We start from the raw sequence: 24,850 nt of genomic DNA, 5'->3' as shown, positions 1-24,850 counted from the left end.
ACCACCCTACGCGCTGGCTCAGGAGCCAGGGGGGCCGTCCTTCTTCTGCGAGGTTCTGGAGTCAAATGAGGTAAAGGGAGTAAAAGTTAGTGGGTCACGCATGCGTACGCGTTTGATTGTCGGGCGTAGTAACCTGTGGCCGCTGGGAGCTGCTTTCCTCCAGCTGGCCGAGTTGGAGCACGCTCGTGTGTCTCTGTGTCGAAGAAGTTTCAGCGACGCGGCTTCATAGATAAACGGTTTACTGAGCACCAAACAAGCGTCAAGATATGACCCGAGGACACGTATGCCGGCAGATACACTGAGCTGCGTCTCCACAGTGATGAAATATAGGTTATTCATTCAGTTTCAGATGTCATGAATGCGTTCGGCTCAGTGACTTGCCTCTAAGCTGCTCTAATCTTTATCCATGTGTGGAGCGGCTCTTTATCTACAAGGTATATACGACCATCTGGGAAGCTGCACGGAAAACAATCACTGAACTGTCCGTTTGTGAGAAACGCTGTTGAACAGGTCTGCCTGTTTGTAGGTCAGGATCCTCGGTGGAGTGTATACTAAATGTCTAGTAGTATACTACTATAAAACAAGTAGTTGTATAGTGTTTTCAGGACTCACACAGCTTCAACATGTTGGAAGGCTTAAACATTGTGTGACATGGTTAAAGCCATTCAGGACTACTTTCTATCAGTTTTTTCAGTGTTGCTGTTCAGGAAGCCAAACTGAATTAAGAGTTTACCACAATAGGGTTACAAGACAGACATACTGCACTCGCATGATTTTTTTAGTTTTCCACGCCCATACACAGGATTTCCTCTTTCTACATGCATGAGATGAACTTTTCATCAGTGGGAAAGAGTCAAAAGCAGAGTAGAAAGCACTCAAAGCCGTGAGTGCGTGACGGCAGATGGAACATTTGTTAATCATATGTTTAGCCTTGCGTGGAATCCCCAGGCGCGTTCGCAAAGGGTTAACGCTGACCTAGTTTCCGTGGCAACACTGAATGTCTGATGACATCATTGCTTTAATTTTAGCTCAAGTCCGGCATCCAAGGTTGGTCACGTGACCAACTATCCGGCACCACATGAGTGCATGTGTGTGTGTTTGTGTAGTAAGTGGTTTGGTATGTAGTACAGACTCAGGAAGTGGAGGGTTTGACATCACCTCTTCCATTCAGCGCTGGCTTTCGATGTATTTACTGCTCTGTAAGGTTTCCAGTAAAGAGTCAGCGTCAGTAAAGAGCTGCAGCGTTGTTTCCCATGTGCCTTGGCACGCAACTAGTGATCTAATTAGAGCGGGAGTAAACGTCAAAGTCAACAATTGGAGCAGTAGTTGGGATTTTGGTTTTCAAGACACACATCTTCCTTTTGATCTGGAAGTCATGTTGTCATGGTCCTGCTTTGGTCTCCTCTTCCACTCAAATGTTGGACACATCTTATTCTCCTATAATATAATGAATGTGTTTAAGGATACTGGATTATGATAAAAGGTATTTCGAGATAAGTAATCAAAACAAAACATTAATTATGTGTCCAGAAAAGCATTCATTTATTCTGTCTTTCACATCATTTACAGTATGTTCAACCAGTCTGATAGTTCTGATTGTATGAAGTTCAAGGTGACTGACTACATTTACCCATTTCATTCACCGACTGCGACCCTGCATGTAAACCCACGACAGCTACAACAGACACTTGAAATACATTAAAACACGTATCACACACATTTCATCACACACAAGACATGAAATACTTAAAAACCAGGACAACGATACATAACATGTAAAACAAAGCACACTTCGGGTTGTTAACAGGGTATTGGTTGATTCATTTAAATGGTTTGTAAATGAACACTATGTGTCACTGTCTCTGATAGTGGTAGTCTTCCTCATAGGTACACAGTTCCCTGTAGTGTTTCTATCACTTGTTTTCTGCTTTAGAGAAGCATTAAGGGGAGAGGAGCCAACCATGCAGAGCCTTATAGACAAGACAAGGGTCTTTAAATGTGACATATATCTACAGTGAATCGTGTGTAGAAGTGAGAGTGGTTGTCACTCTCTTTAATGGTTATAAAGTAACTATTTGATCAAAGACACGCCAAGGACTTCATCACATCCTGTAAATCCTCATGGGTCTTCAGGTGACGTTTTTATGTATAGTTACCAACAGTTGCCTCACTTGCATGCGTCAGGATTCATGTCTAATTAATGACAATTAGCAGCTGTTCTGCACTGTCTGTCTTGCAACGGTGCTGACAATCCTGCAAGTGCGAGTGAACACGACAGGACTTAGTCCGCACCGGGTCCGGGGCTGGATCAGTACCCCGCATGGCTCGACCAGTCGTGGTTGATGGCTTGTTGGCATTGGTGGTGGTATCCGTGTTTGATGTCGGCGGGAGGTTGTCGGCCGCCTGGTGCCGCAGTAAATAAAAAATGAATGGAAGGAGAAGGGGGAGGAGCCCTCAGCTGTTGCTGGAGCTCTTTAACTCTCGACTCTCTGGAGGCTGCTCCGCTGTTCCCACTGGGCACGCACTTCATACAATCCTGAATCCCACTGCTCCCCGACGCTGCCAGGTTTTATGTAATGCAGCGCCACAGCTGTTGCAGAGTTTTCATCTCACACTTTTGGAACACGCACGTGCAAAATATTGATTTGTGAAACAAGGGAGGTATATTCATATGAATTCAGTGGAGGTATCTTAAACAGGTGGATGATTGGACAGATTATAACCTAGGACAGAGCACACAGCTGGTACTAGCTCCGAAATGTATGGCATGTAGAAAATCTCTTATTAAAGGAACATCCTCTTCATTCTGTAGGAGCCTGCTGCTCATTTGATAAATGATTCAAAACTAATTTTGACCTTGATTGTAGGTCAGGATATCAAGCACTACAGGGCTTAATAGTGTGCAATTGAGTACTGGCCCTTTAAGCCCGGCTACGCCTGACTTGAACATATGGGAAGCTAATCTTAGCCCAAGTCCTGAGAGAGACGAGGCTGGCAACCAGCCACTCTGCAGAGCCGAGGAAGGTTTCTATTGCTTTCTCTCTCAAGTCTGAGCAATTTCTGATTAAAGCCCATAATATTTTCTCCAAACAGTCATCACATAATCATTGAGGCTGTTGCATTTGTGTTCTGATAAAGATTGGATCATTGTCCACGATTTGACTGTTCAACTCTTGTTCATGACTTGGCCCATGTTAGCCTGGCAGGTAGGAGGACAAAGTGTTCTCGTATTGTTTCTGAACCATTTCCTGTCTCTCTGTGGTCCACTGTCTTTGTCTCAGACCCCAAACCATAATCTATATATTGATTACAGTCTTTTCCCTTCTTTTCAAGCCTCAAACCTCAGGCACAAAGAGCTGCCTCTTAAAAAAAAAGCGACCCCTCCTCTTCCTCGTTATTTTCCAGAGGCTCCACCCCACCCCAGAGCCCCTACCCACCACCACCTTTCTTTTCTTTCTCTCCTCCCTCCTAAACCACTCCTCCCTTTCTCTTTGTGAGTGCTGAAGAGCATTAAAGGAGGGGGGGTAGGCCTTCCCCAGCTGGGCTATGCGTGCCGACTTGCACGTGCCAAAAGTCAGGAGGTATGACTCAGACTGGATACCTTATACTCAGCACTACGATCTACACCCAAACACACCCTGAACCTAACACCATACTGCCTGGGAGCGTGTCGGGGTGGAGGTGGACAGATGTCAAAGAAAGCAAAGACAAAGAGAGAAAAACAGCCAAACAGACAGACGCAAGGTTGTAGTAGCAAGGTGATGTCTAAAATATGAACAATATGTTCACTTTCTGTTACTCATGATAGACATTCATCGATACATATGCACTCTGCATATGGTGGTCATTTCCCATACAAAAAATATTTTACTATCTACATCCTACTTTTCATGATATCCAGATTGTGTGCCTGGTTTGTTCATAAACATACAAAAACTAGACAATGTAAATCATCATAATAATAATAGATCCAGTCAGATTATTTGCCTGATTTGTTTAACCAGGCTGAATGCTTGCTCAGTTAAACTGGCAGCTCTGCTCCACTTGTCCCACCCACCAATAAACCCAGTGACCCTCAGTGGACAATCCAATACTGTATGCATACTAGCATGCATGTGTGCAGAGAAAATCATTGCAGTGGGCCTCTGCATTTCCTGCCAGTGTATGCATTTGTTCAGTGCCTCTGCCTCCGTGCGTACGTGGGGTGGAGGAAGAAAGGGAAAGCTAAAGCGACAGTGAGCGAAAAGAGAGGGAGAGGGGGAAGGAGAGAGAGAGAGAGAGAGAGAGAGTCAAAGAGCGTGCCAGATCAGATGACCTTGATGCTATTGGACTGCAGGGCAATATGGATTGGGGGTGGGGGTCTATGGAGGTAGATGGGAGCAGTAGGTGGAGTCAGCTGACAGGAAGAGGTGGGAGGAGGGGAAAGGACCCTCATGTCATGACTGTGATGCTCATGTGAGTGGTTTAATGGCTGCCAGAGAAAGCCTCTCTATCTTTTTGAAATGAAATGGCACCACATGTCCCACTGATGAGAGGTGGTGGTGATGCAGAGATAGTGAAACCACATCAATTCTCCTAAAAGTTATTCACCCACGAAACAGAACAAGTTGTCCTCTTATTGGCGTTTCATACAAAGAGACCTCCCACTAGCGATGCGCTGGTTGCATTTTTAAAACGCTGGTTTCGACGTGTGAGGGTTTGTATGTCAGGACTCTGAGAACAAGAAAAAAATAAAGATGACTCAGTCATACGTAAGCCAGCCGAACACACACTGCTGAGGATGGACTTTTGTTGTCAGTCATCCCTCCTACAACCAAGACCTTTCTCCTGTGTTGCTGAGAACCGTGAGACCGAAACGTGTGTGTGTGTGAGAGAGAGAGAGAGATAGAGAGAGATAGATGTGAGAGGGCGTGAAACAACGATAATTTGACTAGATTGTGAGATGAAGTGATCGAAGCCAGTCTCTGGTACCTTCCAACTCGCTCCCTTGATGCCTGGTTACAGCAGGTTTACCGTAAGTGTGGAACATACTTGTTTGTGTTTTCATTTTCATTTTCACTAAGAGTTAAGATACTTCCATTGTTGTTGTAATATCTCTTGAGCTCGTAGTGTCATGTGAAGTGATCGCAGTTAACCAGAGCAGAAGTTTACCAAGCGGCATGCCTTCCAGTTATGAAGTAAGCTGTCATGTTGTTCTGTTATCTAGATAAGTGACACATTGCTCAGAAGGGTAGGACAGCTCTCATGAGCAAATGCCATTCTTTATCATTGTTGCTGATCGAAATCATCTAGTAAACCTCTACTCTTTTGTCCAGCAGCCAACACATATTTGAAGTAAACACCATAAATGTTGCCCAATGGTTAACCTTAAATAACACCTGCTGTTTGAATGGAGAATAGTGTTACTGTGATGTGTACTGTATTTTCAGTGTGTTGTTCAGCATCATGTGTCTGAAGTCTCCTCCTATGTTGCTGTTCAGGTCAGATCATGACAGTGATAAACTCATTCAGAGCTTGTGTTTTCACAATGTGAGCTGAAACACAAATTCCGTGTGTTTTTGTCCTGATTTGTTCATTTAAAAACGGTGCCAGTGTTACAGCCATGTGATCGTATTCATTTGGAGTTTCTATTAGATCTACTTGTGATGGCTACTGGTCTACCGAGGTCTCTTTTAGCCTATTGTCAGCTTTGAAACATGATTTATTTTAGCCTTGTGTGTTGAATAGCCGGTATACATTTTTTTGTGTCCAAGGACAGATGAAGTCTGTCGCGTTCAGCAGTTCCTGAAAACGAGGAAGGAGGAGGAGGAGCGTGTGATTCAGGGGTTAAGCCGAGTCTCGAGCTCGAAACGCTGTGTCATTGCAGCCGGGGGAGTGAGCGAGCGCCAGTGAGTCGGCCGAATGAAAGAGCGTGTTTTCCGAGTGTCCGTTGGTGTGTGTTGTTGGTGATAGTAGAGAGTGGGCCGGCGTCAGATGACACACGAGCCCACCCAGCGGAGGCAAGCATCCTGGTGGGAGACACTGATGATGACGACGCAGCTACGTCATCGCCACATGTGTTTCCTACCTCTCTCGCTCATTGCTCTCCCTCTCACTCATTGGCACTCCCTGGTCACGTGACCTAATGCTCTACTTCTCCTCTCCTTCCCTGAGACAGCTTAAGCTGCGCTGTGTTTCTCTTTGGGATTGACGCTCATCTGTGTGTGTATATACGAATATGTGTGGCACAGAAAGAGAGACGGTGTTCAGTTTACAGGACCAGAGCTGCGGCGTGCGTCAGAAAGTGTTGGAGCGGTAATGCAATAAGCTACGCTGGAAGGAGAAAAAGGGCTCAGGAAACAAAACAGAGAAGCAAATCTAGAGAGGAAGGTAGAGGGACTTGCAGAAAACCCAGAGAAAATGAGAGATCAAGAAAAACAGGGTAAGGCTACTAAAGTTGATCCAGCCGTAGCGCGGTGCAGCCATTCCATGCTCAGTAATATAAGAGAAAACTACTACGCAGGAGCTGACAGCGATCTGCATGGGGAAGACGGCCATGTTTCCCTCCCCCCTCCTCCTGCTTAAATCTGCTCCAAAACTCCAGCAATGTTCGAGAGAAGAGAGGAGACGCCAGAAGGCCGGAAAAAGAAACATCCAGCGATCATTACGAGGTTGACGATGATAATGACGCCAAGGAAAAACAACGGTAAAGAAAGATTACCAAGAGGACGTTATCTGGTGGACCAGAGAGGACAGAAGTCTTCGTCCTCAGCGAACTGTCATGGGTTGATTACTTGTGGTTGATGTCTTCATTTGGCAACAACCTGACGATTTGCTATCTGTTTGTGCTCTCTCCTTCTTCATCGTCCTCGTCTTCACTCCCTTTACAGAATCAGTCTCATAACAACTGAGCGACTCCAGGCGTCCTCCCTTGTTGTCTTCCCTCTCCTCGGAGTCTTCTACCGTTCCCTCCTCTTCATTCCGCCACTCTGTCCTCCTGATGTCGAAGTGGCATCCGCTGTTCCCTCTCCATCGCCCGGTTGTCTCACTCTTTTACCTCCGTTGTATCAAATCGTTCTTCCATTTATTTTCTCCCCACCGTTTAGGTGAGTGAGTTGGCATTACAGAGTGTTGAAGGATTGTTAATCTAGCGAACCTCCGCTTCCTTCAGTCAGAAACCTTCTGCCTCGTCTGGATCCTTTGGATCTTGGAGGAAGGACCGGCAAGACCGCCCACTCCCTCACCATCCACCAACCTCACTCTTGCTCCTGCATGCAGCCTCTCTAGAGGATCTATTATCAGCCACAAGTGTAAGGTTGAAGCTTTCTGTTTCAAACGAGGAACGGCCGACCGATGTGAATGGGGAGAAAGATGAAATCGAACAAGCGTCGTCGGTGGCTTCTCCTGTGGCCCAGGGCCGAATCTAGATGCTCAAACATGGAACGGAATCTTTTCAAGGAAAACCAGATACCGTCTGCAGAAGGCACAAACAAGTCTAAACATAACGTTGCTTTTTTCTTTGCTCATATTTCCCCTGTTGATTTCGTGAGTTGAGATTGCGTTTTCACTTGGCACCCGCTGGTTCGCCTCTGCACTCGGAAGCAGAGAAGCGCTGTCATAGCCAAAATAGCCAATACTGGGCTTTTGTGGATACGCCAAACAGACAGCAAAGCCTAATGTGTAGCATCCTGAAATGCAGAAGAGCAAGTGGTGCTGAAGGGCGTGGATACAGGCAGAGAGGTTTTCTCATTGGTAAGAGCTCTGCTGCACTGTGCTGTTTCCTAGGCTGCCGCTGCTGGCGACTATCCCCCACAGCTCGCTCTGTTCTGCTCACTGCACACTCCTCCATTCCATCGTACGTGCCCGCTGTGGCTCAGATAATGGCCTCTCGCTCTGCACACACTGAAGAGAGAGAGATGGAGGGAGAGGCTACGCGAGAGGGAGGGGAGTGGAGGGAGGGAGAGAGGGGGGGGAGGTGGGGGCTGTGAAGAGAAGCCGACTGCATGTGTAGCCGAGAGAAAGAAAGAGGATATTGAAAAAGGGAAGGGAGGAGCAGACAGAGATAATGAGAAAGGAAAAAGGAGAGAACAGAAAGCGTCGGCCATAAGAAGAGACGAGGGAGAAATGAGAACCGTGCGTGCCGTGGTGGGGGGAGGTGTGCTGTGTCTGTGTGGCTGGCTGCGAGTGCATGTGTGAATGCATGCATGTGGATTTTGCCGCTCCGTGTGTCTGTGCGCTGCACAGACTGGAAGAAATAAAACAGGAATACAACCAAACAAGGCCGGATTGTGTTTGGGGTGCTGTGCCGGCAAGCAAGTCTCATGCCCCTCTCTGTCTCCTCTTCTGCTTTCCCCAACCGGCCGCTGGACGTCTAGGAACATGTAAGTATGCGTCGCCGGTCCTCGGGCTCTCAGCCGGCTTCATATTGTCAGGTTCTCTGCTTCATGTTCCTGCTCAGCACGGCAGCAAAGGAAGGGGTGGGGGAAGAAAGAGGAGGACAAGGGGGGTGGGGGGTAGTTGTGTATCTGGGATTTAGGTTCAGCTGTCTGCTCACAAGCTGAATTTAACCCCCTCACCACCACAAGCAGCTTTATTTCCTCCCTCTTGTTTTTCTTTTTTTGCACTGTCAGAGTTAAAGACCGAGATGTACAGGCTTGTCCTGTTTAAAGGGCTGCTAGACAACCAGGATCAGCAGGACCTGATCAGGTTGGGTGTGTTGATGTTTTTGGATGCACTTTTTGGTGCTCGTCAAGCACGTACACACACGTGTGTGTGGGTGTGTGTCTTTGTGTGTGTGTGAAAGAGAGTCACACGGTTCGAAACAAGATGGAGATGAACTCCTGCTAAAAGAGTAGACTCTGCTACAGTGTAAATATTTGTCAAAGCACGTGGTCCTTACAGTCACAGGCACACACATAGGTGTAAAGCACTGCAGGTGGAGAGCAGCTTTACCATCCCGGATCGGCATGTAGTCTCAGAAAAAAAGTCAATCAAGAGTAATGGAATTGCTCAGATCACACAGGGATTGAAAGAAGTCTTATTTTGTGTGCAGTGCGGTATTTGTTACCGGCACCGGCAAAGCGGAGTGTTGTAAGTGTGCGGCTTGAGGAGCTTTAAACCCATGTGACTCTGGCGGTGTTTTGTATGTAACAGTGAGAAAAAGAGGAAAAGAGAGTGACTGATGTACGTGATTGTGGGATGTTGGGTTGTGCAGTGTTGCAGTCACTGTTTCGACACACTGCAGTTGTCATAACTGCTAGCCACCCCCCCTTCCTCTTTCCCACTGATAGTGCAGACATGGGGCCTCTCACGTATTACATGCCGGCTGTTCACTAGCATCCCCCCCCCCCCCCCCCCCCCTCCCCTCCACCTCTTACCAATACCACCACCCCCCCCTGGGACGCCCCAACAGACACCCGGCACAGAAGGTGGATTCAAAAGACCTGAGCATACTGCCTGTCCAGTAATTAGCTACTTCAAAGGCTCATTTCAATAATATTCAAATCATGGGGAAGCTGGACGTCAGGCTCACTTCGACTGTCGTCCACTGATGGATCTACAAACAGAATTTGAGGTCTTCCTCTTTTGAATGGTCTGAATCAGGAACTAGTTCACATTTATGTTGGACAGTGAGACAGTCAGCTTGCCTGAGTGTGTGTGTGCGTGTGTGTGTGTGTGTGTGTGTGTGTGTGTGTGTGTGTGTGTGTGTGTGTGTGTGTGTGTGTGTGTGTGTGTGTGTGTGTGAGTGTGTGTGTGTAAGGAAGCATACATATCTGCACCACTCTATCTCAGTTCAGCTGTTGTTGTGTCTTCTATCAGGGAAGGTTTGTTCTTCCAGAATATTGATGCGTGTTACATCATAAGTTGCATGTTTAGGATATGCTGCCTGTTCATAATGCACACACAGGATGGAGACTTTGGGACTAAAAATTATATTAATACAATATGTTGGCATTTACCTATGGCACTAACTCATCTATATTGTGGGTCTGGCGTTGTTTACTTCTCACAAGGACTGTTAGATACGTTGGAATACACTGTTCAGCCACAACATGAACTCTGTCAATGATTTCTGAGCTTGCCCTTGGGTTGTCTTTGTTTGCTGTTCCTCTCCAGACTCATTTGTTTATAATCTGTGAGGAGTTAAACTGGAATTAATACCGTTAACAAGTAACATCTTAGGATTCAAGTGAATAAGCACCATAGTCGGCTTCAACTTTCAAATTAGTAGTCATTTGGACACATGTAGCAATTACTTCTCTTCACCTTTGTCTACACTGTTGTGGTGAAACTCCGGTGCTTCAAGCTGACTAAAATAAACGGAATTCTTTCAAATTTTCTGAATTTGACAGAAGTCCAGTTAATGTGCATTTTTTCAGTGTAACTTGTGGTAACTGTCTCAATTTGAACTCAGAGAGGAAGTGAGATATGAGGCTGCACTGATCAACTCCTGATAAGTGTCACCAACTGTCTGAGAAGATCTTTAAACTCACTGAGATGACGGAATGCAGGAGAAGCAATCCCTCCCTTATTAGTGACACAGGTTTATGAAATACAGTTAAAAAACATGAGCATGTGTGACAACAGTCCATCTATACCAGCCAAAGGTTCAGTTATAAAGCAGGTGGTAATATCGGGAGCAGTTAGTCTTTGCTTATATTTTCCGAAACAAATCAGTCATAGGAAAGGCAAAAAATTGTTTGCAAGAATCATTAAAAAAAACGGTCAGGCCAAAATACCTTATGTAGTACAGTACAGTACAAGGGCCAAACTAAAAACATAAAGGACTCCTGTTTCAACATCAAACGCAAATTTAATTCTGACAAATTGTATTTCTGACAAATTATATTTCTCAAGATTGTATGTTTTACTAATGTATAGTAAATTCAAATGAGGATTCAGGAGGTTTCTGGAATCAGTTCTACAAAATAGTGCAAAACGTAGAGTGAGGAATGTCTTGCAGCTCAAGTTGTGCTGAATCTTTCCATCCCTTTCCTCATCCGCATCAGTTTCTCATTTGATGATCTTTCAGCAGAAGTTCCTCCGGTAGCTCAGCCAGGCACAGGAGTCGTTTTATATTCAAGTGTTCCATTTACCATCCAAACATATGTCCATGGCTTGTGTAACACTAGACAGGCCATTCTGTCTACATTCACCAACTCTGAGCTTTGCATCTTAACTGCTACTCCATTGCTTCGCTTTCAGAAATGTAACTTTTCCCTTCGTAGACTCCTCCTTTTTTTAGTATTTAGTTGTTGTTTCTTTAAATATGATAACAATATAATTTATAATATTCATCCAATGTTGTGTACCTCAAGGCTCTGCTGCATGTTTGCTCAGATAATCTGACAGCATCATGTGAGCAAAGCCATACCGCAAAGCTTTATTCAGTTGACTCTGTATCTTACATGCTGTTGACAAATTAGTTTAGTATGACATGCTAGTCTTCAGATATTCAGGTCATTTTAGGTTTGACATGTTTGGTTAAAGATGTTTTGAATTTGTGATAATCTCTCTGATGAAGGGGGTTACACTGCACACTTACTTATTTGAGCTGCAATTCTTTTTAAGCACTCCAGTGACATCCAGAAGCTTAGTTTGAACAGTATCTCAAAGTTTTAATTCCACGAAGACCGTAATAATGTAATTCATATCTGATTAAAAATATTCACACTGTACTATAAGCATGTTTTGATCAGATTCTGTATCTTTCTGTTTAACTGGAACATTTGTTTTCACATACTATTTGTGTTCTTGAAATTAAATCAAATCAATATAGTGTTCTGCTTCTCTACTTAAGAACTAGTTTCATACATTTTTATGAATTATGAAGATAAAAGAGTATGTTTGGCAGTAGTAACTTAACTGTGTTGAGTTGTCTTTACTCCTCAGTGTGTATTTAATGCAACACATTGCCACACAGGGTGGCGTGTTTTAACTCCAACTGCCTGCTTTGCATAGCCCAACTGATCTGGTGCACAATGTCCATCTATAAACAGTGAAACTATATCACATGACCTGTGACTTGCTTGACAAAACACCTGTCTGTTGGAAACACTCCATAAGCAATAGTGAATGTAGTCTTCCTTAGCCCTACTGACCTGACCCTGCAGCATGTATGTATGTTCTGTATGTGTGAGAGGAGGGTAGGAACTTTGGCTAAGAGCTAGCAAGAAGGGAATGGAGTGCAAATAAGAGATTAAGAAAATGGTTTTATTTCATTCAGTTGCAGCGATTATTAAACACATTGCATCTGGTGATCTTTCACAATCATGCCTAATGCACAGTGTGTATGTTTACACTACTGAATTATTGGATTTCTATCATTTTACTAACCTCACTCCATGTTTGTCTTTCAGACTGTTCGCAAAGTCACTTCAGTGGATGGCCCCAGAAGTGGAGGGCAGATGGAAATTGGGTCACATGACCGCCTCCAGGAAGGCGCGCTGAGCCTGGAACTGGCCAATGGTGTGAATTGCTACCCGAATGATGATTCAACATCTATTGAAACAGAGCAGCAGAGGGCAGGAAGCATGCCTCCAAAACAGAGCTGGGTGTCAGGACATGGCAGGGTCAGTGACACCCAACAACAGCAGCCATGTTGGAACAGCAGCAGCGGTCCAACCCCTGGTGAACCTGTCCACCACGCAAACATGGAGGATGCTCACAATCTGGTGGCTTTTTCTGCTATCGCTGGCTCCTTGCCTCCTTCTTCCTCCTCCAACTGCCTCGTACAGCCTGACACAGCCCAGCTGTATGCAAAGTTCACCAAGGAAATGTGTTCTGAGGGGGGAAAGTCCAAACTTTCAGCAGGGGGTCCTGAAGGAAGCTGCCCAACTCCTGAAGACGTGAACACTTTACAGTCAGCACTGAGCCAAGCCAAACATGGACACAAGCCTCCTAACTGCAATTGTGATGGGCCTGACTGTCCAGACTACCTTGAATGGCTTGAGAAGAAGATCAAGTTGGCAACCAATGAGGAACAAGGTTACTGCAAGATGGCTGATGCCCCCTCACACTTACAGCAAACCCATTTGCAGCATCATCCTCAGCCCTACCCCAAGATGAATGGTGGCCACTGTCTGTCTACTTCATACCCCCAGCAGCAACAGGGAAGTCAAGGCCCTAACCCAGACCAAGTGCCCTGCTCCAAACCCCCAATTCCCTGCTCTCCCCAGGTGCTCTCCATAGCCAAGGAAAATAATATCAGTCTTCAGACAGCCATCGCCATAGAAGCCCTGACCCAGTTATCTGGTACTGGTCCACAAGCTGCCGGTTCTCCAGGTCAAGTTCCCTACAACAGTAACCTCCATCACCACCAACATACCCAGAACCTCCCATCTCAACCCCCTAATGGCACTAGCTTGATCCCGTCCTCTCCCGGCACCCACACATCTTCCTCACGATCTCAATCCGTCCCTCCAGGACTACACACCATTCAACAGGCCTCATTGTCCTGTGAGCACCACAGGCCTCAATCCCAGGGCCAGCCAGCCCATGCTACCCCTCTCCCATCCTCTACCTCTCCCTTCCCAGGTCAGGGAAAACATCCAGGCTTCAGCCCTAATCCCCAGCAGTGGCAGCAGGGCTCAGGCAGAGGCTCTGAACAGAGGAACCCATGGATAAAGTCTGAGCCTCAGTCTCACTACGCTGCTGCACCTCACAGCAGCTCAGACCCCATGTCGGAGCTCAAACAGCTGCTTGGTGACACCAGTGGTAAGTTCAGCAATGCTCATTTCAAGCTTCCAGTCACACAGCAGTTTAGCTTGAACCAGAATGGAGCTATTCTAGCCCATGACAACCCAGCATTGGCCAGGATAAAGCAAGAACCAGATTCTGGTGAGCATTACCATCACACTGCCTCTATGGGACATTATGGCATGGCTAATGGTCAGCAGCAGGGTCAGCACTACCCTGGCAATCCCCTGTCTCCTGGCCAAGCAGCCATCAGTCACTCCACTCAGGCAGCTCTGCAACAGCACCTTCACTACAAGAGGAACCTCTTCTCTAACCACTCCTCCGGTTTTGGAGTACCAGGCCCTCGTGCGCCTCTGGCTTGTCAAAACTTGAAAAAATGGTGGCCACAGATGGAGGCAGAAGGTTTACCACATCTGGCCATCAAACAGGAACCCAAGGAACCCAAGAAGAGAAAAAACAGCCAAGGATCTCCTGTGATAAAAGCTATGAGTGGGATGCTTGCAGTCCCTCCCTTTCCCAAACCCAAACAGATAGTCATCAAAAAGACTAAGCAGAAAGCCTCCATGCCAACCTTCCTGCCTCAGACTCAGATCTCCGTACAAAAACCATCAGTCCTCATGATGGACAGAGCCCCAGCCCTGACTAGCCTGCAACCAGGTTCCCTTCTCTCTCTGCCCCCCCACAGTAATTTCACTCAGGCTGCTGCTGCAGGCCTCCCTGCCCCAGCCCAATCTCAGGTATCCATTTCCAACTCCTCAATGACTCCCTCTTCCACTGTTTCTGCTTTGTCAGAAAACACTCCAGCCCTCATGGGCCCTCTTCTCCCACCTGTGGCCCCTGTAGCCCATGCTAAATCAGAGGAGGTTGGCAGTCTGGCCTCCAGTAACACCAGCACCACCACACCTGTGACCTCTCCATCTCCATCCAGCACCTCACAATTACAGAGCGTCATCAACATAGACCCAAAATACGAAGACCTGATCCGCCAGTTCGAGGCTGAATTTGGCGACTCAACCCCAGACACACCTGCCAGTCAGCCCATGGAGGAGACTGCTAAAGCCCCTCAGCCAAGGAATCAGTCCCAGACGAGTCCTCATCACCTCAGTCCCACATCTTCCACCTCCCAGTCGGCTTCCTTAATTCTCACCACTCAAGTCAGCTCGACACCTCATCTAGATGATCAGGAGATGGAAGTCAGCAAAGAGGAGTCAGGGACCCAAAGAAAATCAAACTTGAACGAGGCATCCACAGAAAGCCCTATGAGGGATGCCTCTCTGCATCACCAGGCTATCGTGGACAAGCAGCAGCAGCAGCCGCCCAGTGTTTTAGAGGATACGTTCAGCATGCCGTGTTCTCCGCACGCCAAACGCATGAAGATCGAAGCCTCGGGTGATGTAACAGTACTTTCCACCACCTGCTATTCTGAGGAGGACACGCCCACAAAGGACAGTCTGCCTTCCTCTCCATCTCTCAGAGGATTCCTAGAGTCTCCTCTGCGCTACCTGGACACCCCCACCAAAACTTTGCTGAGTACTCCTTCCAAGGATCTACAGGCAGAGTTCCCCACCTGCACCTGTGTGGGTAAGTCAGTTTGCTGTTGTCTGTCTATGGTTGTGTTTATCCAGAGATGAGCTGGCTGTCTATCAACTAGGCTACATTTCCTGTCACCATTATCACAGCCAAAATAATTACGATTCACAATATTATCTCTGATTATCATCAAAATATGCTTAAAACTCTTAAAATGGCACAAAACATACTGGTATCACTTTAGAGTTTGCTATGAAACAAATATGTTTATTCTATCACAGATAAGACAGTGTGTTTTTAGTTTTATTGAATATACTTTTTTAGTGGAAAATAATCAATAAAAATAAGGAGATCCCCCTGCACAAATAAATACAGTTTATTAAACGTTTTTTTGTATCCTTTATCTTAAAAATCAGACTCTATTTTTCATTCCTCTATCAGGATAGTGAGTGGGACAGCTTAAGAAAGATAGAAAAAATAGCCTACATCCTCCCATCCCTACCATCAACATACTCTACTAGCACGTTTCACACAAGTATAAATAATAGTATCAATAATCCAACAATAGCACACCACTCCAAACATCACCCATTTATTCCGAGTGGAGATATATTGAAGTAATTCTGTAGTAAATGATTTTCTCTGAAGTGCTTTGAAGCAAGAAGGAAGCATGAATATTCTAAAGCTGGAAATATTTTGCTTCACCAATTACGGTAGATACAGGTCCCCTATTAGGGTTTGTCAAACACCCTCTGCCTTAGCTTCTGTGTCTGGATGCTTGTTGACTGTTTCTAAGAATGTTTGTGTTGCCAGGGTGTGTGACTGCGACCATCCAGACTGCAACAGTGTAAGGCACTAAAGGCAGCAGGCTTGAACAATAGCATTGGTGGCAGAAGGAGCCTTTTGTGTGGGTTTGGGTCTGGCAGGCAAGCAGAACAGAGCCTTCATTACACAGAAGGGGGTTTAGTCCCAGAGTTTGAGTAGTTCCCTGCTCAGGTTAACAGAGTAGGTGGTCCTACAGTAGATATCTACGGATATTTATGGATTGTATTCATATTACTGTATATACCACACATTAGAAAAATAACAAAATAGTAGGCAAATAAAGGTAATGTCTCAGTAGATCTGGCTTGTACTGCTGTAGCTACTGAAGGTGTAATTTCATTCATTAACTTGGTGAAATAACTGAATAATGAAAGATGTTGTTCTCAGACAAGCTATGAAGAAATCACCAGCATTTTCTTGCAGGTGCTGAGTGTTAACTGTAGGGCTATGAAGGGGTTAAGGCCTGGTAAATAGACCATTGCTGTCCCTAAACATTGAAGAGAGTGCACAACAGGGGGAGAGCAGCTGTGGTGAGACACTTGCTAGCTGTGTTTTGTTACTCCGAGTAAAGAAAAGCAGACAGCGAGTCTCCATAGTCAAGCCTGGTTACATATTTCCCAGTCAACTCCATGTAGCGTAACACTGCCCTGGAATGAGACTGCCTCCACCTCACACAGATACAATATATACAGTCACAATGTGCACAGTACACACACACACAACCAGTTTCCATGTAAGAATTTAGTGTGACTTGACTTCTCCACTTCCTGCCTTGATCCACGCCCTGGTGCCTCCCTGCACCAACAGGGGAATGTGACCTCATATTGCCTTGTAACCAGGGACTCATGCAACACTGATTGTATATCCACACTTTAGATCATCAGCTGATAGTGTAAAGTATTTACATTTAGAGCCTAACCTGGTTGCCATACAAGCGAGCTGTTACAGAGTCAGGCAATGCAAAGTCCAATGGAGACATTTAATGTAGTATCACAGAAAGATTAGCACTGAAGTCACAGGACGTGGTTTACAACCACAGACGTGTGTAGGACGATGGTCAAATGCAGTCACACACACACACACACACACACACACACACACACACACACACACACACACACACACACACACACACACACACTCATACATAACATAAACACAGATTATCGCAGTGTTCACACAGACACACCCTACTAGGGAGTAGGGTGTGTCTCAGAGAAACTGAGCCATTCATCACTACCTCAAAAATCTTCTGCTTTACTAAGTGTCTCCACACCCTGCAGCCACAGTGTGTTCATGTGCGGTTGGCTGAACTGGATGTTGCAATCAGTTGCACATTCTCACGCTTCTCACGGATAATTTAGCGTTAGCCTCAAAGAGGATGTCTTTGAGTTTGTCCAAATCATCAATTCATCAAAACACACCTTTGATTTTGAACAAAACTCTACAACTGACACGTGATTATATGCAAAGAGGGACTTTTACTGTTTAATATTTTCAACTTGAGTGAGGTGTTTACTTCATTTAGCGCCAAGCAGGCCTCTGTCCAGGCGGTAAATTAGGATTCATGGCATTTATTTAATCAATGAGAAAGCCGAAGTAGTATCACTTTAGAAGAACTTGGTGACACCGCTGATAATGTTGATGCAAAAAATACATCTAAGTATAAAGTGTGTAGTAGAATTAATTATATAATGCAGAAGCATGGCTTCAAATCATCTCTTTGGTGTTGAGAAAAGAAGTATCCACCAAAACCTGTCAAAGATAATGTGACCAGAGCCCCTGCTGCTCACATGTTGGTCCATGTTTTGTTTAAAACTAACAACAAAAGCTACAAAAGGAAGTCACATTTTGCTTCACTTCCTCTCTGAGTGCAAGATAAGCAAGTTGAAAAAGACAAATGTAGTATTTTTTAGTAGTTTTAGAGGAATACATACATTATCATGTTGTATTTTGTAAATGATTGTGTACATGTGTAATTTGCCATAGTGCGTTGTTCTGGTCCAGTTATGTGCTGTTTCTTCAACCTCTGCTGTCTTCTTCTAGAACAAATTCTGGAGAAAGACGAAGGGCCCTACTACAATCACCTGGGATCTGGACCTACTGTGGCCTCCATAAGAAACCTGATGGAGACGAGGTAAGTCTTTTCCTCTTCCCTCCTCTTTTTCTCTTCCTCCTACATGCTCTTGCTCTCTCTGCCTCCTCCTCTTCCCTCCTCCTCTCCTCCCTCCTCCTCGCATTTTGTCTTTAGGGAATCTGTGACCCAGAATACAGTAGGAGAAACAGGAAATATCAGCATCATCAGCATAGTAGAGGCAGAAGCACAAGGGTAGCAGCAGATAACAGCTGAGAATGAGAGGAATCAGAGAAGATATGAACCAAATTACAAGGAAAAAGAGAAAGCTGAAGAGAGAGGATGACAGAGGGATGGGAGGGAAGACAAGACAAGAAGAAGAAATTCAAATTTTAGCGGAAACTTGGTGCATTTTGTGCGCTAATATGCTAATATACGTGCAGTCATCTTTATTATGTAACTATCATTAATATGAATTAAGGCATGTGTTGCTATTCTACATGCTAATCAGACAGATAATCAAAGTCAAAATGAAGCTAAACATCTATGTGATATGTTTTTAGAAAGCATTAGTTATCAAAACTCTTATACCAACTGGACAACCCCCAAACAAATCCAATAAGCTGTTCTTACTTTAATTTGATGCATCAGCACAGATTTTGGCAGTTTGACATTCATAGGATTTGCATCTATTCACTTTAGGATGGAACACCAGAAATATAAACAGCCTCTGTAAATCATTGAATCATTGTTGAGCTACTGAACAAAGTTGGTGATCAACTGGTTTTAAGGAGGATTGAAGAGTTGCTGTGTTTTTCATAGCTGGCCTCATTGTGTTACGCTTCATTTTAACAGTGCTGGACATTGTAGTGAGGCACGCATTCACAGAGAGGACAGATTTCAATGGGACCAATGAGTCATTAGTCCCTGTAGAACACTGGGCGCGTGAGGGGGGATGTTAGACCAGAGACCACTTTTTGTTGTTCGAGAGATGACATAAGATTTTAAGGCTCCAATGTCCTTAGCTGACCTTTGGCCTACCTCTGACCCCGGCAGGCCACCCCTGTGGTGAAGGAGCCCACTCTCTGAGCCTTCTCGGGGTGATTCCTATTCAGCAGGAGCCCCTTGTGTTCACTGTCAAGCCAAATCTGCTCAGGGCTGAAGTTTTCACAATGGCAGGTATCAAACAGCCGGGAGACTTGATATGAGGCGTGAGCAGACCTCTGACAAGTGCTGATGACTTATCCTTACCCCAACGCAACCTCTGACCTTTCCCCCCTCCCACACTGCCACCACTAGGACTTCTGTTAAGTAGTCTACACTATTTGCTCAAGCAGGTGTTCACCGACACATCCACAATAACACAAAACAGATAGAAATAGAATGTATGTGTCCACAAAATAAGCTCATCCATGCAAGTGTGGACACAAACACTTTTTTTTTAACATTGAACCAATTTCTTTTAAGTCAAAATATATCATATAAATATATACACCTAATATTAAGTATATACTACTTAATACTTAATATCATATACATTATAATGTATATTCAACTATCAACACAGTTGATTCTAACATCCATGAACAATCATGCACATTACTACCATATCCACATCCACCTGCCTTGCACAGTGTGCTACATGGTAAAATATTAATCTAATTAAACAGTGTATGGCAACTCCCTCGGGGTCCATTCCTTTCTGCTTTCTGTCAACTAAACACAGGCTTGTGTGTTTGGATTCTCTGCAGCGGAGATGCTCGGAGGACTGTAGCTTGTGTGGAAGCTGCCACCTAAACGATTGCCACCTAAACATTTGTTTCAGAACACAGTGACGCTACCAACACCCTACTGAGAAATGTAGTTACATTAGTAGATATATTTCTGCAGTGCCGCTACTGAGGCTGGCAGCTCTGACTCTTTGTCAAAGCTGCTGTACACTACTCCTCACAGACAAAAACAATAGGTGGGGTACAACATAACACACTTGATGAGGTCAGTGATGAGAAAAAGAAATCCTGGATTAACCTCATGAATACTGGATTGTGTCTCCTATTACAGCTACCTAGTGGAACCAGACGACCTCTCTCAGTAACCATCTGAGCATGTTTAACCTGAGCTGTTAGTTACATTAGTAATTAGTTGCATTTTTCATGTGTTTTCATGTTGAGCATAAAACTATTTTACATGTTTTTGGGATTGCGAATATGGGCACAGAGCACACTGTGTGTGTAATGTTTGTTGTGGGTCAGAGTGTGATGAGGCCGCCACAAACGATGCACAGCGTGTGATCAGTCAGTCAGCACATTCTTTGAGGTCTGCTTGGTGGCTCTTTGGGAAGATTACAGCGTGTGTTTTAGGTTGAGGCCACTTGAGGGCCATCTTGGTGAGTCAGAGCCCTAATGTCATGCATCAGGGCTATCTAATCTGAGGAGAGGCCATTCTGGCTCCAGAGACTGTCTGCTCAAGTGGGTGAACTTTTAAAGAACTAAATTGTGTCTCCTCCTGTAGGTACGGAGAGAAGGGGGACGCCGTCCGGATTGAGAAGGTGGTGTACACAGGAAAAGAGGGGAAGAGCTCACGCGGTTGTCCTATTGCTAAGTGGGTAAGTAGCATCACTGCAATGGTATACTGTAGTATACTACTGCCAGAGTCTCTTCTTTTTCCTTTCATTGAGTTTAGATTTCAAAATAAAAGCCCATGATGTTTTTGGACTTTTGTCCCACCTGACAACTTTTATCCATACCTGTGTGTGTGTGTGTGTGTGTGTGTGTGTGTGTGTGTGTGTGTGTGTGTGTGTGTGTGTGTGTGTGTGTGTGTGTGTGTGTGTGTGTGTGTGTGTGTGTGTGTGTGTGTGTGTGTGTGTGTAATGAGACACCCACAGTTTGTAAATAAGTAGGAGGAGGTTTGGCTCTCTAACAACTGTCCAGCCTCACCTCCCGTGTCTCCTCTGACACATCCTGCAAAATATCTTGATGGACTCAAAACAGCCATCCTAGTGGGTCGGGGTGAGGGTGGGGGTGAGGGTGGGACAGAGGGAGAGGGGGGATGTAGAGATTATAAAAGTGAATGAAAGCTGGCTAGTTTGTCAAAAGCCTTTTATTTTCTCTGGTACAAAAAAAAACTGAGGAATCAGATATTAAGTTTATGAAAAGCAAAATGTTGGATATTAATATTCTTTGTCCAGTAAAAGTATATATATTTTTTAGAATATGTCCATATAAATGTATCCATCCAAAAGCATCATAAGCAGGTTTATGATTGGTATGCAGACCCACTGCAGATCACATTTCAGTACAGGAATCAAATACCCTTCCATGATGCAGAAACACCAACCGTTTCTCATTTTGTCCCCACAAAGCATCGGACTTCTGCTAGCTTTGTAGGCACACAGGCTCATTATTAGCAGCATGTCATTTTAGTTGTGAGTGTGTAATACTGTATTCAAACAGAATTAGTGGAACTTTATGAGCATGAATTGAGGTGTTGCAGGTAGCCACAGTGTTTCCCTCCCCTGGAAAAGCCAAAATAATGATAAGCTCTGTTTCCTGTCAGGTGATCCGTCGTGGCAGCGAGACAGAGAAGCTGCTGTGTCTGGTCCGTCAGCGTGCAGGACATCACTGTGCCAACGCTGTTATTATCATCCTCATTATGGCCTGGGAAGGTGTCCCGAGGGCCCTGGCTGACAAGCTGTACGCCGAACTCAGTGGCTCCCTCACCAAATATGGCAACCCCACCAGCCGACGCTGTGGCCTCAATGATGAGTGAGTAGCCGATGACAACTGTTTATTTCATCATTATATAGCATATAGCTGTATGCTGTATGCACCTGTATGAGTTATTTGTCAAGTCAAGTTTCCAAGTCAGGACTTTCTAAGAAGACGCATGACTTCAATGAAAGTATGCTCAATATGTTGTTGGTTTAATGGAAATATCAGGTCTGGGTTCTGATCTGTGTTCATGTGGACATGTGTGGCATGGAAAAGAACGCTAGAGGCATAAAGCTCAATTTAAGCCAAATAATGAGCGTAGGCACAAAAACAAACAGTGATGTGTCCATGTTGTCCATGTCATACATCTCACACACATCCACAAACTGTTAGGAAGTTAAGTAAGTAAAATATATAAGCATATATATCCAGTTTACACTGACCAAAGTGCCGTACATAGTGCAAAAGCAGAACACATACACTTATATCCACACATTGTAGCTCATTTAAATACAAAGATAAAGAAGGCAGCCTCTGTGTCATTACACAAGTTGTATTCTATAAACCGTATCAGCCTATTGACTGATGGCACAGGTCTGTGCTACACATACATATTGATCAGGGATAGGCAACCATTATTGGCCCACAGTAGCTTAACCGATGGCTCACTGGCAGCAAGTGAGACTTTTTCTTAACCGTATGCCAAATGACCTCTTTCACAGCTAATGGCAGTTGCGTAGCCTGTTGTTTACTTTAGTTTGATTGAACCGCATTCGGTGACAACCTGCCCTACTCTGCCTCTGATTGGCTAGTACTCATTGCCTTATTTACAGAATGGGAACTGGGCATATTTGTTACAACAGGGGGTATAAAAACCAACTATGTGTTTAGTTTATTGCTGGTCAACAAGATGCAAGGTTTGTAGGGTTCAAGATTTCAACTCAGGTGTTGATGTTAATAATGTTAATGCTCCAAATGAAATATTGCTAAAAATGTTCTCGTTGACATTTCTCTCTGCCATATCGTTGTATATCTCTCCACACAGTTAAAATATAGTTTGCACATGATGTAAAGCATGCACGGGTCACACATCATTTTGACATGTAGCTGATGACATGCTCACTGTCTCCCCCTGCAGTCGAACCTGTGCATGTCAAGGCAAGGACAGTGAGACTTGTGGTGCTTCCTTCTCCTTTGGCTGCTCCTGGAGTATGTACTTTAATGGCTGTAAGTACGCCCGAAGCAAATTGCCGCGCAAGTTCAGGCTACAAGGAGATCGCCCTGAAGAGGTATTCATCACATCAAAGCCACGTGTTGTATAGCATAATACAGGAATCTGTTGATGCTGATAGCAAAGTAGTTTAAATGTTTATTCAGAGTTTAGTCACTTCGTTAAAGCTGTGTTGCTTTGTGTTTTGTTTTGACCTGTGATCTCTGTTTCTCTCGTCAGGAGGATAAACTCAGGGATAACTTCCAGGAACTGGCAACTGAGGTGGCTCCGTTGTACAAGCAGCTGGCGCCGCAGGCCTACAGTAACCAGGTTTGTAGTGAAGGCATATAATAGAGGTGTAACGGGACACAAAAGTCATGGTTCAAGTTTGGTGCAGCCTAAAAACAACGAATTCATGAGGATACGTTTATTTTTATGTTGAACAGACAGTAAAAGTGAAAGTGTAAATGATGGAATAACCCTTGCTGGGGACTGAGATAACATTTTGCCCTCTGGCACCTTTTCTGTATACATTTCTGTATTACATTGTACAGACACTCTCCCAAAAGGCAACAGCCCACAACAGGCTATACACCTAAACCTGGCATAGATGAATCCAAATCAAAAATGTACATTAGGATATGTACACCTTGGCTTTATTTAAACATTCAAATCCTCCAAACATTTATCGACCCTTTAATCCAAAACATCTGGGTGACGCGTTGAATGTGCGTTTGCGTGTGTTCCCATTCACATACCCTACAACGGGGGAGCAAAAGTGGCAAAACGTCCTTATCTTATCCATAACTGTTACTGTTGTAGCCGACCGGGAACCCACAGGTGCCTTCCAGCAGCAGCTATCATTTGTAATAGTATGACTGACGAGCACGCCAATCAGCTTGTTGTGCTAACCTCAGTGTATGATGCTTACTGCATGCTAAAAGTTTTCACAAAGACTGAGAAACAGAAAAGAATCAACGGACAGGGACTGGCTCATAAATCACACCTCTAAAGTGAAATGTGACCAAATAAAGCGATCTCTGCTCTCTCCTTCAGTGCCAGTTGGAGACGAAAGCTCCAGAATGCCGGCTGGGCTTGAAGGAAGGCCGACCGTTCTCCGGAGTCACTGCTTGCATGGACTTCTGTGCCCACGCTCACAAGGACCAGCACAACCTCTACAATGGTTGCACAGTGGTAAGATCACTCAGCATACTCCTAAAGGTCTGTTGATGATTGGAGCTTGAAGTTAACATGTCATCCCCCCCCCCCCCCCCCCCCCTCTCTCTGTCTCTGTCTCTCTCTCTCTCTCTCTCTCTCTCTCTCTCTCTCTCTCTCAGGTGTGTACTTTGACTAAGGAGGACAACCGTTACATAAAGGGGATCCCTGAGGATGAGCAGCTCCATGTGTTGCCTCTTTATCGGGTCTCCCAGACGGATGAGTTTGGCAGTGAGGAGGGCCAGCGTCTCAAGATGCAGTCAGGAGCCATCCATGTGCTTCAGGCTTTTCGCCGCGAGGTACGCAAGTTGCCTGAACCTGCCAAGTCCTGCCGACAGCGCAGGCTGGAAGCCAAGAAGGCGAACTCGGAGAAGAAGAAGAATAAACTCATGCAGCAGGCAGGGGAGACGCCAGAGAAAACAGTGGTCAAGACTGTCACCGGTTCCCCTCAACTCCAAGGCAATAAAGGTTTGTTGTTTGTTTTTGTATAACTTACAATGCACTGGACTGTGTCCACAGAAGTCAAGATTGTAAGGCAAACTATTTGAAATTGGGGCCTGAAATGCCTTTACTATAACCTGCAATCGATGTGTAACAGAACTCCAATAC

The 24,850-nt window shown here is 45.0% G+C and overlaps 1 protein-coding gene across 4 annotated transcripts in view; it reads left to right on the top strand.

Annotated features, from left to right (window-relative positions):
- tet3 (tet methylcytosine dioxygenase 3) overlaps nucleotides 1-24,850 on the top strand; it is a 33,228-nt gene that overhangs the window by 1,413 nt on the left and 6,965 nt on the right. The window contains exons 1-9 of one of the 4 annotated variants that reach the window (XM_084024087.1): nucleotides 4,976-5,014; nucleotides 12,339-15,258; nucleotides 18,079-18,169; nucleotides 20,618-20,711; nucleotides 21,662-21,870; nucleotides 22,955-23,105; nucleotides 23,267-23,356; nucleotides 24,083-24,220; nucleotides 24,364-24,709. In XM_084024087.1, coding sequence (XP_083880213.1) covers nucleotides 4,991-5,014; nucleotides 12,339-15,258; nucleotides 18,079-18,169; nucleotides 20,618-20,711; nucleotides 21,662-21,870; nucleotides 22,955-23,105; nucleotides 23,267-23,356; nucleotides 24,083-24,220; nucleotides 24,364-24,709 — 4,063 coding nt within the window. In that variant the 5' untranslated portion in view covers nucleotides 4,976-4,990. Of the gene's footprint in view, nucleotides 1-4,975; nucleotides 5,015-6,098; nucleotides 6,422-7,947; nucleotides 8,361-12,338; nucleotides 15,259-18,078; nucleotides 18,170-20,617; nucleotides 20,712-21,661; nucleotides 21,871-22,954; nucleotides 23,106-23,266; nucleotides 23,357-24,082; nucleotides 24,221-24,363; nucleotides 24,710-24,850 lie in introns of those variants that run through there. The other 3 variants (XM_084024090.1, XM_084024088.1, XM_084024089.1) reach the window with 3 other exon arrangements.

The sequence above is a fragment of the Eutrigla gurnardus genome, assembly GCF_963514095.1.
Source record: "Eutrigla gurnardus genome assembly, chromosome: 13".
NCBI classification, from domain to species: Eukaryota; Metazoa; Chordata; class Actinopteri; order Perciformes; family Triglidae; genus Eutrigla; species Eutrigla gurnardus.
Note: the sequence above shows the minus strand (reverse complement) of the source record. Positions and strands in the feature narration are given on the sequence as shown.